Raw genomic sequence first — 12279 nt, 5'->3', positions numbered from 1 at the left:
CCATCATAACAGCCAAAGCACAGCCATGGCTACAATCTGTCTCAATCAGCCTCGGCAGCAGTCAGTGAGAGAGTTACGTTAACTATCTTCCTCAGTGATCTGTCCTGCTGCAGTGCCACAGCTCACGGCCATCTACTGTGAACCAGTGGCAGTCTACTACATAATACATACTATATCATAACGCAGCTCAGCATTTTTCTATGCGTCAGAGGACACAAAACCTAAGTATTTTGAGTTAATGAAAAACTTATTGTGGGGTAAGGCAAAAGAATTTCAGAAAAAAAAAATCTCATTGGGATTCTGGGGGCTCTATAAGTAGGCTATCAGTACTTCAGTGTTAAGTTGAAAATGTTCAGAAATCAGTCATGTTTTATGGTATGTCTTTCGCTCCAACTGTTGATGAGAGGTTTTCTCAGATTGGATGAATAGCAGCATTTGAAAAATTGTCATTTTAGTTGTTAAATAATTCACAATTAGTTTTCTAAATGGCAAAAGTGGGAAATTCTAATCATTGGTCTCTTTTTACACTACCTTTTTCTTCCACATCATCTTCTTATGTGTTGATGAAGCTGCACCCAAGGGAAATATGTACTATGTACTTAAACTTTATATAAATACGTACTTGCTTTAAATAGATTCAAGTATACTATATTCAATATACTACAGTAAGTTCAATTTTTAAAGTGCACTTTTAATATATTTTATATATATTAATATTTGTCAGTTAGAACATGCAGATACACAAAAACATGTCCATACAAGGCTGACCTCATACATAAACTTATTTCACACTTCGGTCACAACAAGGACAGGCAGGCGTTAATGTGCAGTGAATGCATCATTTATAGTGGGATAAGGATGACGCGTGCTTCACTGGGATGCATAACATACATCCACTTCATGAGAAATCAATAACCAGTCTATACCTCGCTATCATCATCAATGGGACATCACAGTACGTCATGCACAGATGGGACAAAGACAGTAGAATATTATTTATGTGACATTTATTTGACCACAGTTTAGCACACTGACCACACACAGTCCTACTGTTTTTCTTACTGTCATGTTTAATATCTCTCACCCCCGTTATTCACGTGTGACTGCTATATTCTGTGAGCATTTTGCTGTCGCAGCAACCAACCATTGTTTCTTACTATGGTTGCATCATGCCATTGTTGAACGTATCACCTTGCCCTGACACCGGGGCAGACTTTTCTAGTCCCTAAACAAATTCCATCAGTCATAACAAGAAATATCTTTGAGTATCTCTTTTACCAGAGTTAGGATCTTGCTTGCTCTCAGATACCTGACACAATGAAAACATACCATATTTCTGCTGCCCCCAAGTGTTGATGAAGGTAGCTTACATCTATTTGAAATGCATTTGCAGAGAGACCTGGTTTGTTTTCTCATGTCAGGAGCAAAACTGATTTTCTGCTTCCCCTGGTGCAAATCTCACAGATGATATCGTGCACCCCACTTGCAAATGTCAGATATATTGACCCTGCTGGCTGGCTCTGCAGTCTGGCTCCAGTCTTACTGTGTATTGGTGTGTACTGGTCCATACTGCACGCCTCAGTTGCTCACTTAAAACCCTGAATCAGCTGAATTATGGCACTGCTGGACTCTCTCCCACATTCCTCCGGTCTGACTCACAATGGAAGGGGCCAGCCTGCTTCCCTTGTGATACGTTCCAAATTAAATTTCATCTCCACTCATTAGACTTAATGGGGCTCAAAATACTCACAGCATTATACCAACAATACACAGCTGATTTGTCAGTGTTTGAGTGGGATGTCTTCTAGTGGTTAGACAGAGTGTGTTGGAAGTGAACTATCCCAGAATCCACTTAGTAGCCTAGTGTCATGTTGAGGTTTCCTTGAGGAACATGAAACCCTTGTTGTATGTCTGTCACAGGAGTGGCAGTGAACAACATTTTTGCTTAATTTTCTCAATTTCAGAGGAGTTTCTGGTAAAGTAAATTCATATTGTGCCTTTAGCGGTCATTAAGGACTGAATGCTTTTGGCCATGCTGACAGCAGGACTCTAAGGATGGCAGAGCCAAACTGTCAGTGTGTCAGCATGTTCTTTTGGTTCAGACTGAAATATCTCAACATCTATTTACATGGACTGCAAGACAATTTTGCTCTGACATTCATGATCCCCAGAAGAAAATGTCTACTGACTTTCATGGTCCCCTGACTTTTTCTCTAGCACCACCATGAGGTTGACATTTGTGGCTATTAGTAGTAAGTCTTGACTTGAAATGTTAGATGAATGGCCATGAAATTGAGAGATGTCCATGGTGCCTAGAGGATGAATCCTTATGGTTTTACTGATCCCTCATGCGGTGAAACATCTATCGGATGGATGGTCACAAAGTCTTATACAGACAATCATGGTTCCCAGATCATATGTCCTACAGACTTTTTCCTCTAGGACCACAAAGGTATTGAATTTATGGTTTTGAATGAAATCTCTCAACAACTATCAGACGGATTAGCACAGAAATTGGTACGGGCATTCATGCTCCCCCCAGGGTGAACTGTAACAAGTTTGGTGATCCTTTCACTTTTCATCCAGCGCCACCATCAGGCCAACTACTTTATCAGTACAGTACTTTGGTTTATGACCAAAACTAATGACAAGCCATCAGCCTCATCTGTTTAGTACTAATTAACAAAGGTTTGCACGCTAACATGCTAATCTAGGATGGTGAACATGGTAAACTTTATACCATATTATCATCCATATTTTGTTATTGTCATTGCGAGCATGTTAGCATGCTGAGGTTAGCATTTACCTCAAAGCACTGCTGAGCCAAGATCAGCCTCAAAAAGCTGGTAGCATGACCGTATTCTTGTTGGCACACACCATGAAATGAGACAGAATCAGCAGGAGGCTGCAAAGAAATGATCAAGAGAATATGTCAAGAGACAGAATTGGAGCATCAGAATTATTTTTGGAAAGCTTGTGTTTCATCTCTAGACTTTCAGGTGGGCAGTGGTGAAGACTGCTCCTCCATTGTTACACTTCTGGCCACACACACTCCAAGGTTTACCATGTGTGGTGCTGCTTAGTGATGTGGCTGCTGGCCTGGAACACTAAATCATGTAAGAGGAATGAAGGTTCCCCGTGCCCCAAGGGAACCATTCTCCTGTCTGCAGACAGCATGCTCAGAGTAGCATCCTGAGGTCAGAAATATCCTGTTGGTTGTTGTCATCACCCTAACCCTCACCTTGGAGTCCTCACCACATCCTCTCCATTGCCTTTCCTGTCTCCCTCCAGTGATCATTATCTAAATAAAGCAGAAATACCAAAAATGAATCTTGGAAAAGGCCTATTTTACTGCATTACTGATCGTCTAATCGACACAAATTGGGAGAAAAGTTCAGTATGCAAGAAAGGTAAAACTCTGTCAAAATCAGGGGCAAGTACATGCCAAAATTTGACTATGCGGGAACAACCGGAGAGGGAGAAACCACTTGCAGCATCGTCCAGTATGGCTGCTGTTAAACATGTGTTCCGTGTTTCCAAAATGAAAAGCACCTGTAGTGCTTCAAACTGTGTTATACCGACTATCTTTTTACATCTGATTACCTCCTACCACCCTACTGATGACACCACATCTTTTAAATAAGGCAGGACACTCAACAAAGCTACAGAAGAGCCTTCTTGATGTTACAAATAAATAAGTCAATTATCTGTTTTTAACTTAAATGGAGATGTGAAACCATTTCAATGATCTAGAAATATTTGGGTCTAGGGTCCAAGGAGGAGACAATGAAGAAAGACGAGAAGAGACAGTACAAACAGAAGGATGAAGGGATGAAGGACAAGAAGCAAAAAGCTTAATAGATATGGAAAGAAAGAAGCAGCATTAAATACTGCAAATTAAAAACATTCCCATTAATCAAAGGGGAGAATGACTCAAAATTGTGAAATGTCTCTTTAAACTGCACCCAGAAGTGGTCTTGAGTGTTCAGAGAGTAGAGTCAAGTTTACCAGAATAGATCAAATCATTTCCTGTTGTTTCTAATATTAAACATGTATTAATGTGTCAGAGAGGATGCCAGTAGGTCGCCTGAGCTGATGATCAGCTGATGATCAACAGATCTCTGCAGAGCTGTTGGTGTTGACCTGGCAATTATTTTCTCAATCAATTGGTTGGTCTATAAAAATGTCAGAAAACTGTAAAAAAAATTCCTTTCATTATTTTCTTATGTCTAAAGTGAGGTCTTTACATTGCTCGTTAATGTAATATGACATTATGATATTATAACAAAAAAAATGTAACCGTAAACTGCTACAGACACCAAGAAAAAATATATAATTAAATTAGATGTACATTAAGTTAGTGATCAAAATGTTGGTGATTATAAAGGGGTTATGTCCAAATATACTCTTTTCAGCTAAAGGCTTATATGTAGAATATGACTTTGCATCTGGTGGCCACACAGGAATACTTTCTTTGGCCGTGTTCAGGACAACAGGTCAGCAAAGCTGTATTATTATTGGCTCTCTTGTTTGAATTTGCACCGCCTCCAGTGCACCTTGCTGCTGCCATGCCTGTGACCAGCTGACCACATCAAGGCTTGTGGCCATATGGTCAGACACGACCTTTCAGTGCTGGAAATTCAACAGTATTTTCCTCATGACATCTCTGTAAAGCTTGTTTACCAGTGATGAAAATGCTGTCAACATCAAAATGCTCCATGTCAAACGACCCCAATTCCAAAAATGTTGTGCTGCTGTGCAAAATATAAATAAAAATAGGAGCGTTTGATTTATTGATTGCCATTGGGATGTAAAGAGAATTTTAGTCAGTGAGTGTGCGTTGAAAAGGATTAGAAAATGAACACATTCTGTTTTATTTATGTTTCACACAGCATCCATGTTGTTTTTAGAATCAGACATAAGTTAGTGCAACTGTTGCCCACTTTAAAATATCTGTTAGAAAAGTGATCGGATCCAATAAGTTACATGACTTATTCTGTAATCCCTTACATTTCAAAAGCGAATTTCCCAACTGCAGTGCCAGGGGTCTTCAGGTGGTTTCTGCTTTACTATGCTGTCTTGAGGCCCTGTCATGTGGAGAGGGTCCCTGTGTCAGAGTCTAGTAGACAGCTAGACTAGAGTCTAGAGCGAGTCTAGTCTAGAGCTAATTATGTGTGCACAATTGATGTTCACAAATTCCTTTGTGTTTCATCACGTGTCCACACTGCAAGTCTAGGACCACATAACAATACTGAACACAGTGGACAAAGAGAGGGAGGAATCAGAGGTGACAGGATAAGCTCCCTTTTTTCCACTCTTCAAACAGACCTAACACTGCAGAGTTTCTCAGGAATTACACTGATCTGATCAGTGATTACAGCGACTAATGACTATTATCAGTAACAGTAGGCAGGTGACTTCTGTATTTAGACACTTTAAAAAAATATGAACCCGTCCTTTATTATGAGCCTATTGGTCCGTTTTTGCCACAGGGTCCTCTGACAGGTCACTAGCCATTAAATGAAATTTCACACAGCAACCTTTTTCACCACATTTTCACAACGTCCATGTTTGCTGCCTCTTACCTTAACCTCTGAGTTTGACTCGTTTAAACACTTGACAGACCATATGAGTAACTTCCGATTCGAAGGAAAGCCTCTATGTCTTTTATTTTGAAAGAAACGTCACCAAACTTCCGTACCATTCACGTGTTATCTATTCAGCTTGACGGAAGCGCGAGGAAGCTAGTCGCCAGCAGATACACAAAGGGTGTGGAAGGACCCGCAGCGATGGGAATCAAACTGTACTACACCACCGTTACTGCCTCGCGGACGGTAAGTCAAATAGCCGTCATTTAACGAAGAGAAGCTCGCGGTGTGCTCGTGTTCGCTGCTCCGGCGGCAGCAGCTCGCAGCGCTCACAGACACACCCAGCATCCTGTCAGTGTACGGTGTAGCTTCCTCCGGACGAACAGTGCAGAGGGCCTGTGCCGCTCAGCGCCCGTTTCTGGTGTTACCGGGTCGTAGTAATGAGGATGAAAGGTGTCATTCGTAAATGTAACAGAAACGACTTGCAAAGAACAGCCATGACGCATGGTACCACCACATTTCCGTTATTCTGACAGGAAGGGCTTTCTTTCTTTCTAGCTTCCTCCTTTTTTTATTCGAGCATGTTTGAATAGCTATGTTTGCAGATAATCTTCCTTAAATGCTGGAGGTTATTGATTTTCCTAAATAGTAACACTATCACAGTGTCGTTTAGGTATATCATTGTGGCCGGAATAGCCAAGTGTGGCGACCGTATACGTTCGTTAGCTTCATCCAGAACTGTACGCCAAACTTCATGTAAAAAACTGGCAATTTAAGGCTGTCATGCTTGTGGCAAATACTAAGTGTAAATTTAAGGCCTTGGACAAACGATATGTATTTATCAGTTCTGCATACATCCAATGCACTAAGCAACACTTGTTTTAAATGAATTTCATCTTTTGAAAGTGGCGCACCTGCTTCTCAGACTTCTTGTACCAATTGCAGGAAGTTGATGAAGGGCGCGTGCGAACCGGTACTAAAGCCTGGAAAGTTACTTCAGTAAGAGCTGCCTGGTCGTTTATATGTAAACCGAATTGAGCAGTAGACCCTGTCATCCAGGAAAAGTCAAACATGTATATGATTTGATGTCTGTGTTAGTTGAGAAGCAAGATACTTATAAATAGTATGACTTTGAAGTTTTGCATTGTTTTTCTATTGAATATATTTTGATCAATCAAGTGGAACTGATTGACTTCCAGACTGTCTGCAGACATCAGTAATCAGACGCTGTAAGGCAGGACGTCCTTTATGGGAATCATTTGTGCAGCACTTTATGAAAACAGTGGATGGCAAACTGAGCACTGGGCCAAACATCTGGTACCTATTAGCTGTGAGGAATTCATGTGGTGCCCTGCAATCGGCTGGCGACCGGTTCAGGGTGTACCCCGCCTCTCGCCCATTGTAGCTGGGATAGGCTCCAGCCCCCCGCAACCCCGAAAGGGATAGGCGGTATAGATAATGGATGGATGGATGGATGAATTCATGTGGTGAAAAAGTTTAGAGATGTGCATCAACTTTTAACCCTCTCATGTGCAGAGGGTTAAAATGTACTGTCTGCCGCAGAAGCCTTTGGAATAAGATCTGAATCAGTTATACTTACGAGATACTATTCTGTCCTCCTATTCAAAGCATTTCCCTGCCACACACACACACACACACACACACACACACACACACACACACACACACACACACACACGTGTATATATATACGTATACACACACACACATACATATATTATACACACACGCATACATACATACATACATATGTATACACACACACACACACACACACACACACACTTGCTTTTTATGAAATAACATTTCCATGAATTGGTAGATCTTTTACATATTTTAGTTTATTTAGTTTGTTTAGTTTATTTACATACAAAATGAAAACATACTCCAAAAATCCCTCTTAAGTAATAATCTCTTTGTGTTATTGACTTTCATTTTGAAATTACTCTGAAATGTGTTTGCTCTCTTATGAACTGTTCACCAGAGAGATAAATGTGAGATCTAAGTATGTGCAGACATCAATAATTTGAAGGTTTGAGAAAGTTTTTATCTCTGCCACACTTTATTGGCTCTCAACGAAAAATCCCTTACCTGAAAATCATGTTTCAAATTGAATTATTCCCTTTTAATGATATTGTGTTCAGTGTTAGCTCGCCAGTCGGCGGCTGTAACTTTGTTCTTCATGTGATTCAGAGAAGCTCTTCATCGCTGAGTCTGCTTTTTTTTTTTTTTTTTGACAGTCTTGTGAAACAGCTAAATTCCCCTTTTCAGTTCAAGGACTTGACTCTGGCTGTAGAACAGCTCTGCGTGGCCAACTAAATGCCAGCTTGTGTGTTTCCAGTTTGTTCTGTTCTTAGGTGTGGTCACTTTTACAAATACCCCCTCCCAGCTTCCTCAGTCGCCCACAGAGATAGCGCAGCGTTCAGCAGGTCTATTAATCATCATCTAGGAGCCAGATAAGGCCACTGCTTTTAAAGGCGCAACCTTCCTGTGCTTCAAACAGTAGTTGGTGTATTTGAACAGTCTGTCAGCTGTTTGATGGCCTTCGTCTGCTTTGGGCCTGAGGACAGTTCTGATGGGTGCTCCTGTTTTCCAGGTGAAGTCTCAGCAGGCCGAGATGATACGAATCCTCGACAGTAAAAGCATCCAGTACGAGCTCGTCGACATCTCTGTGGGCCTCGAGCTCCGTGATGAAATGAGGAGCAAAGCGGGGGACCCCACAGCAGCCCCTCCCCAGCTTTTCAACGAGGATCAGTACTGCGGGGTGAGGAAGGCACACACACACACTCGCTGCATTGCTAAAAAAAAAAACAAATCTTCAGTTTAGAAGATACTTAAAAATGTTGCCCGTATCAGCATGACGGGTACATCGGCGTCAGCACAAATGATGACGATCAGAAAGGTGAAATGCAGCACAGTAATGTCGAAGCTCTGTAGCTTTTATTGGCTTAAACATTGGCTCTATGTTCTGTCTGTTTCTGTCTGTCATTTGCTCCTCCTCTTCCTTACGTCGGTTAGGAGCTCCAGAGGTAAACAGCTAACTGAGCAAACAGAAGCTGTATGTTCAGCCACAAGCAACAAACTCTTCAGATCCACCTCGAATGCTAAGACGCTTGTCGCAGGTTTGAGTGTAAAGTCAACTCTGACTTCTACATGTGACGCTTCATGTCTAACTTCACTGTGAAACGCAGGGAGGGAAACTAGTGCGCCTCAAAACGACAGGAAAACACAGGAAAGACTCACACTGAGCTGAATTGAAAGAAGTGCATATAGATTAGGGAAAAAACTGGAAATGCAGCATAAAATCTCTTTATGCCGTCATGTATTTCAGGTGTAACGTACAGCTCAGGACTGTACGTGTCAACAGGATGCAGTCTCAAAGAAAACTTTCCTCCAGCTCTTCTCCAACATTAATCCAAACCATTTCTCTTACCTTTATGCTGCGATAGCAGATAGGAAATGACTTAACGCCTTTTCTGGAAAGATGGGAAACTTACATCTTCACTTCAATGTGTGAATAACTTTTATGGTGTGACCCATTTTCACTGAGTTATAGTGTGACTGCAGCGCTGCGTGTGACATATAGTTGGTGCAACAGGCTTCAACCTGTCTGCAGTCTGTGTGGAAAGCCCGTCTCACCAAGCAGTTCCAGACTCGCTGGTGAGCACAGTTGATTTAACATCTCTGAGCTGAAGAGCCAGGTATTTCCCTCAGAAACAGAAACACGGCTCTGAATGCAGGCGTGAAGCTGCTGCTCTCTAACTGCTGCCTGTGTAAATAAGCAACTGTTAGAATGAGTTTGTCATATCAGCGGAAACAGAGATGTGTCTGTTTTTGTTTCCACTGACCACAAGTGACTCAAAAAGTCCAGTTTAAATATTGCATGAGGGGTGATTCAGAATCACACTAATAGCTTTAAGACAGCGGTCATCATATGACCAGAAATGTCTCAGCTGTCTGTTCACCATAAGCTCCATGTCGAACCTGTGGGCCAGTTGTGAGACGATGGATGTTTTCTTGTTTGCTGATGGACAGTTTTTCTCTCCACAGAACTATGAAATGTTTTCAGAGGCGGTGGAGGCAGATACAGTGGAACAATTTCTGAAAATGGCGTGAGGAGGGCGGAGTGTCGTGCTCCATCCTAACCCCATCCCCCCAACTACCCACCCTGCACCCTAACGGAGGCCCTTTATCCAGTCTCTCTCTGCACCACTGGCAGCGTCCACTCACTTTCAATGCCATGATGAAGAATGCCAAATATCTCATATCCAACTAATCAGAAGACACACGTTCCCCCTCCTCTGAATCAGTCTTAATCGTCTTATTTTCACGTGTTGATTCTGTTCGTTCCTTTCAGACCTTTTCCCTGTCTGACACACTAGTCTTACTAAGTGCTCCTAGTCCACTCGGAATCAATGGAGTGTCTAAATGTGCTGTAATTAGGTCGACTAATCTTGGCCGCAGCCACATGATCGCTGGAGATTAAACTAATCCTCTGGATGACAACATTCAGCCCAGAATCTTCCTGATCCTCTGCAGACCAAACACACCGTCGTCGCCCAGTCTTAACGACTTCTCCGTCTTTTTCCTGCAGCCTTCAAGTTCCCATGTTGTGCACGGCCGCATACCATTTGTACTTCACATGGATGCAAGTACACACAGAAGTAGCAAGGACTGATGTCCTTAAACCCAAATAATGACGAGTTCTAGCAGCTAAGGGATGCTTTGTAAGTTTGGTCCATTGTCACCTTATGCGATATATGACGAGAGCTTTGGTTCTGTGGGAACCCGCTGCACTGATCTCTGACCAGCTTTAGGGGCCGATAGCGCCGCCAGAACTCAGTGTATTTTTGGACCAATATTGAACATACAAATTACTTTAATGAAGTTAGAAACCACTACTTGTCTGACACATCAGAAATGTACCTTGTGGTTGTTGTCGTTGAGGTCTACCGAATGCGTTGAGCGCCCTTCCCTCCATTTGCAAAGGTGATTTTTAAACAATATTTTAAATTGAGCAGTGTTTACGTCCAGTATTCTTCCTCTCTGTTTCTGAACATGCTGCTGGTCGAGCAGGAAACTGGTGGCAGGAGTGCATATCGCCTGTGGATCCACTCATAAAAACATGGCTCCACAGCGGCACTAGTGGTCAAAAGCTACACAGGGTACCTTTAAGCCCAGTAATGTCTAACAGCGCTGGTTGATAGATTGATGAAATCTATAGAAAATAAAAAATGTCACACACTTGAGAATATTCTGGCAGTATTCCCTTGTCGGCAGTATCTATCAGTGTAACTTGCCATCACCCACAGTGTTTTTAGTGTGTTCATAGACAACAAAATGATTCAGTGTTTACCCACTAAAATTCTGATCAGTGTGAAAACATAACTGAAAAGATGAAATAATAGCTAAATCAATAAAATATGAAAAACCTGAATAATTGGACAGTTTTACAAACTGTTGAAACACGTGTAATTTGGGAACCAAACACTCTCGTTAGATACGTTGTAATGGTTGCCAGTGGGCCAAACTTGTTAAAAAGGTTGGAATACTCCTTTAAACTTTCAACGGTCAAACATTTCAATTGTTAGCTGCTTAATTTAGCATCCAGTGCAGCAGTACGAACACATTTCTTAATGTCACATTTGGTGCCAACTCTTCTCTGTAATGCGCTTTTGCAGGTGGGTATTCTCTGTAGTGTTAGCACTTTCCTGCCATCTTCCACGTTTATCATTCAACATAATCTGTATTACTTGAAAGCTTCATTCCTGTATTGTTGACTGACAGGGCAACAAGACACCAAACATTTCAAAGGGAGCATTTCTTACGGATGGTCAATGATTCTACTGAAAAGATGTGAATCTTCTCGCTTTCAGTCACGTAGCTTTTCCTTCCTCCGTTTACTTTCTGTTACAGTCGTCACTGATAGTCCGGGGCATGAAGATGCAGTAATGTGACTATGCACTGAAACCCTGCCTCATTCTGAACAGTCATAAAGGTCAAAGCTGGTGTGTTTAGGTTGACCCGAGTCAGCCTGACTAGCCTTTGGAACACTCACCACATGGGAAAAATGAAGGCTTCCCTTGTTTGTGCTTTTAAGTGTGTGCACATTCGTTCAGTTTAATGATCTCTGTTGAAATCTGTTGATGTAGTGGGTCGCATGTCTTTTTTTTTTCAGTTGAAAACATGCTTTCCCTCTTACTCCTAACATCTGTCAACCCCCCCTGAGCTTCCTGACTTGTGTTGTTAGGGTTTGGGATCCCTTGTAATGACAGCCTTCACACACAATGTTTGTGCTCTGTTTTGTAAGTCGATGGTTGTAGATGTTTGCTTGTTATTGTATTTCACTATCAACCATATTTTAGACATTCCATGTCTCTCTCTGAGCTCCTGCTTTGCTTTTGGACCAATTCCCCTTGGCCAAAAAAAGAAGAAAATAGGGAATAAAGTGCTGTTGTCTTCCAAGAAGATTGTGAAAAGTGATTTATGGGTGAAAAAAAATGAATAAAATGGATTGAATCTTCCTGTCTGGGTGTTTTTTAAAATTCATCTGTCGGGGGGAAACAAAAGCATGTTTAAAAGAACAAGAACAACGAACAAACTAACACTTTATTAAAATGTCTTTCTATTCATAGTGATCCTTTTAATGAGGAATTTTACAGGATAGTGT

At 41.6% G+C, this 12279-nt stretch overlaps 1 protein-coding gene across 1 annotated transcript; it reads left to right on the top strand.

Annotated features, from left to right (window-relative positions):
* Window positions 1–5708: 5708 nt before the first annotated feature.
* On the top strand, window positions 5709–12133 carry sh3bgrl3 (SH3 domain binding glutamate-rich protein like 3). Its single transcript, XM_070985138.1, has 3 exons — window positions 5709–5834; window positions 8206–8373; window positions 9660–12133. The coding sequence occupies exons 1-3, from the start codon at window positions 5790–5792 to the stop codon at window positions 9723–9725; spliced, it is 279 nt and encodes a 92-aa protein (XP_070841239.1). The 5' UTR covers window positions 5709–5789; the 3' UTR covers window positions 9726–12133.
* The last annotated feature ends 146 nt before the right edge of the window (window positions 12134–12279 follow it).

The sequence above is a fragment of the Chaetodon trifascialis genome, chromosome 17 (assembly GCF_039877785.1).
Source record: "Chaetodon trifascialis isolate fChaTrf1 chromosome 17, fChaTrf1.hap1, whole genome shotgun sequence".
NCBI classification, from domain to species: domain Eukaryota; kingdom Metazoa; phylum Chordata; class Actinopteri; order Chaetodontiformes; family Chaetodontidae; genus Chaetodon; species Chaetodon trifascialis.
This window is presented reverse-complemented; position numbering and strand designations above follow the sequence as displayed.

Excerpts from the sequence above, each read along its gene's own strand:
- sh3bgrl3 (XM_070985138.1), top strand. The coding sequence starts at position 5,790 with ATGGGAATCAAACTGTACTACACCACCGTTACTGCCTCGCGGACG. Across the intron at positions 5,835-8,205 it reads CCGTTACTGCCTCGCGGACG|GTGAAGTCTCAGCAGGCCGA; the intron begins GTAAGTCAAATA and ends CCTGTTTTCCAG. Across the intron at positions 8,374-9,659 it reads ACGAGGATCAGTACTGCGGG|AACTATGAAATGTTTTCAGA; the intron begins GTGAGGAAGGCA and ends TTCTCTCCACAG.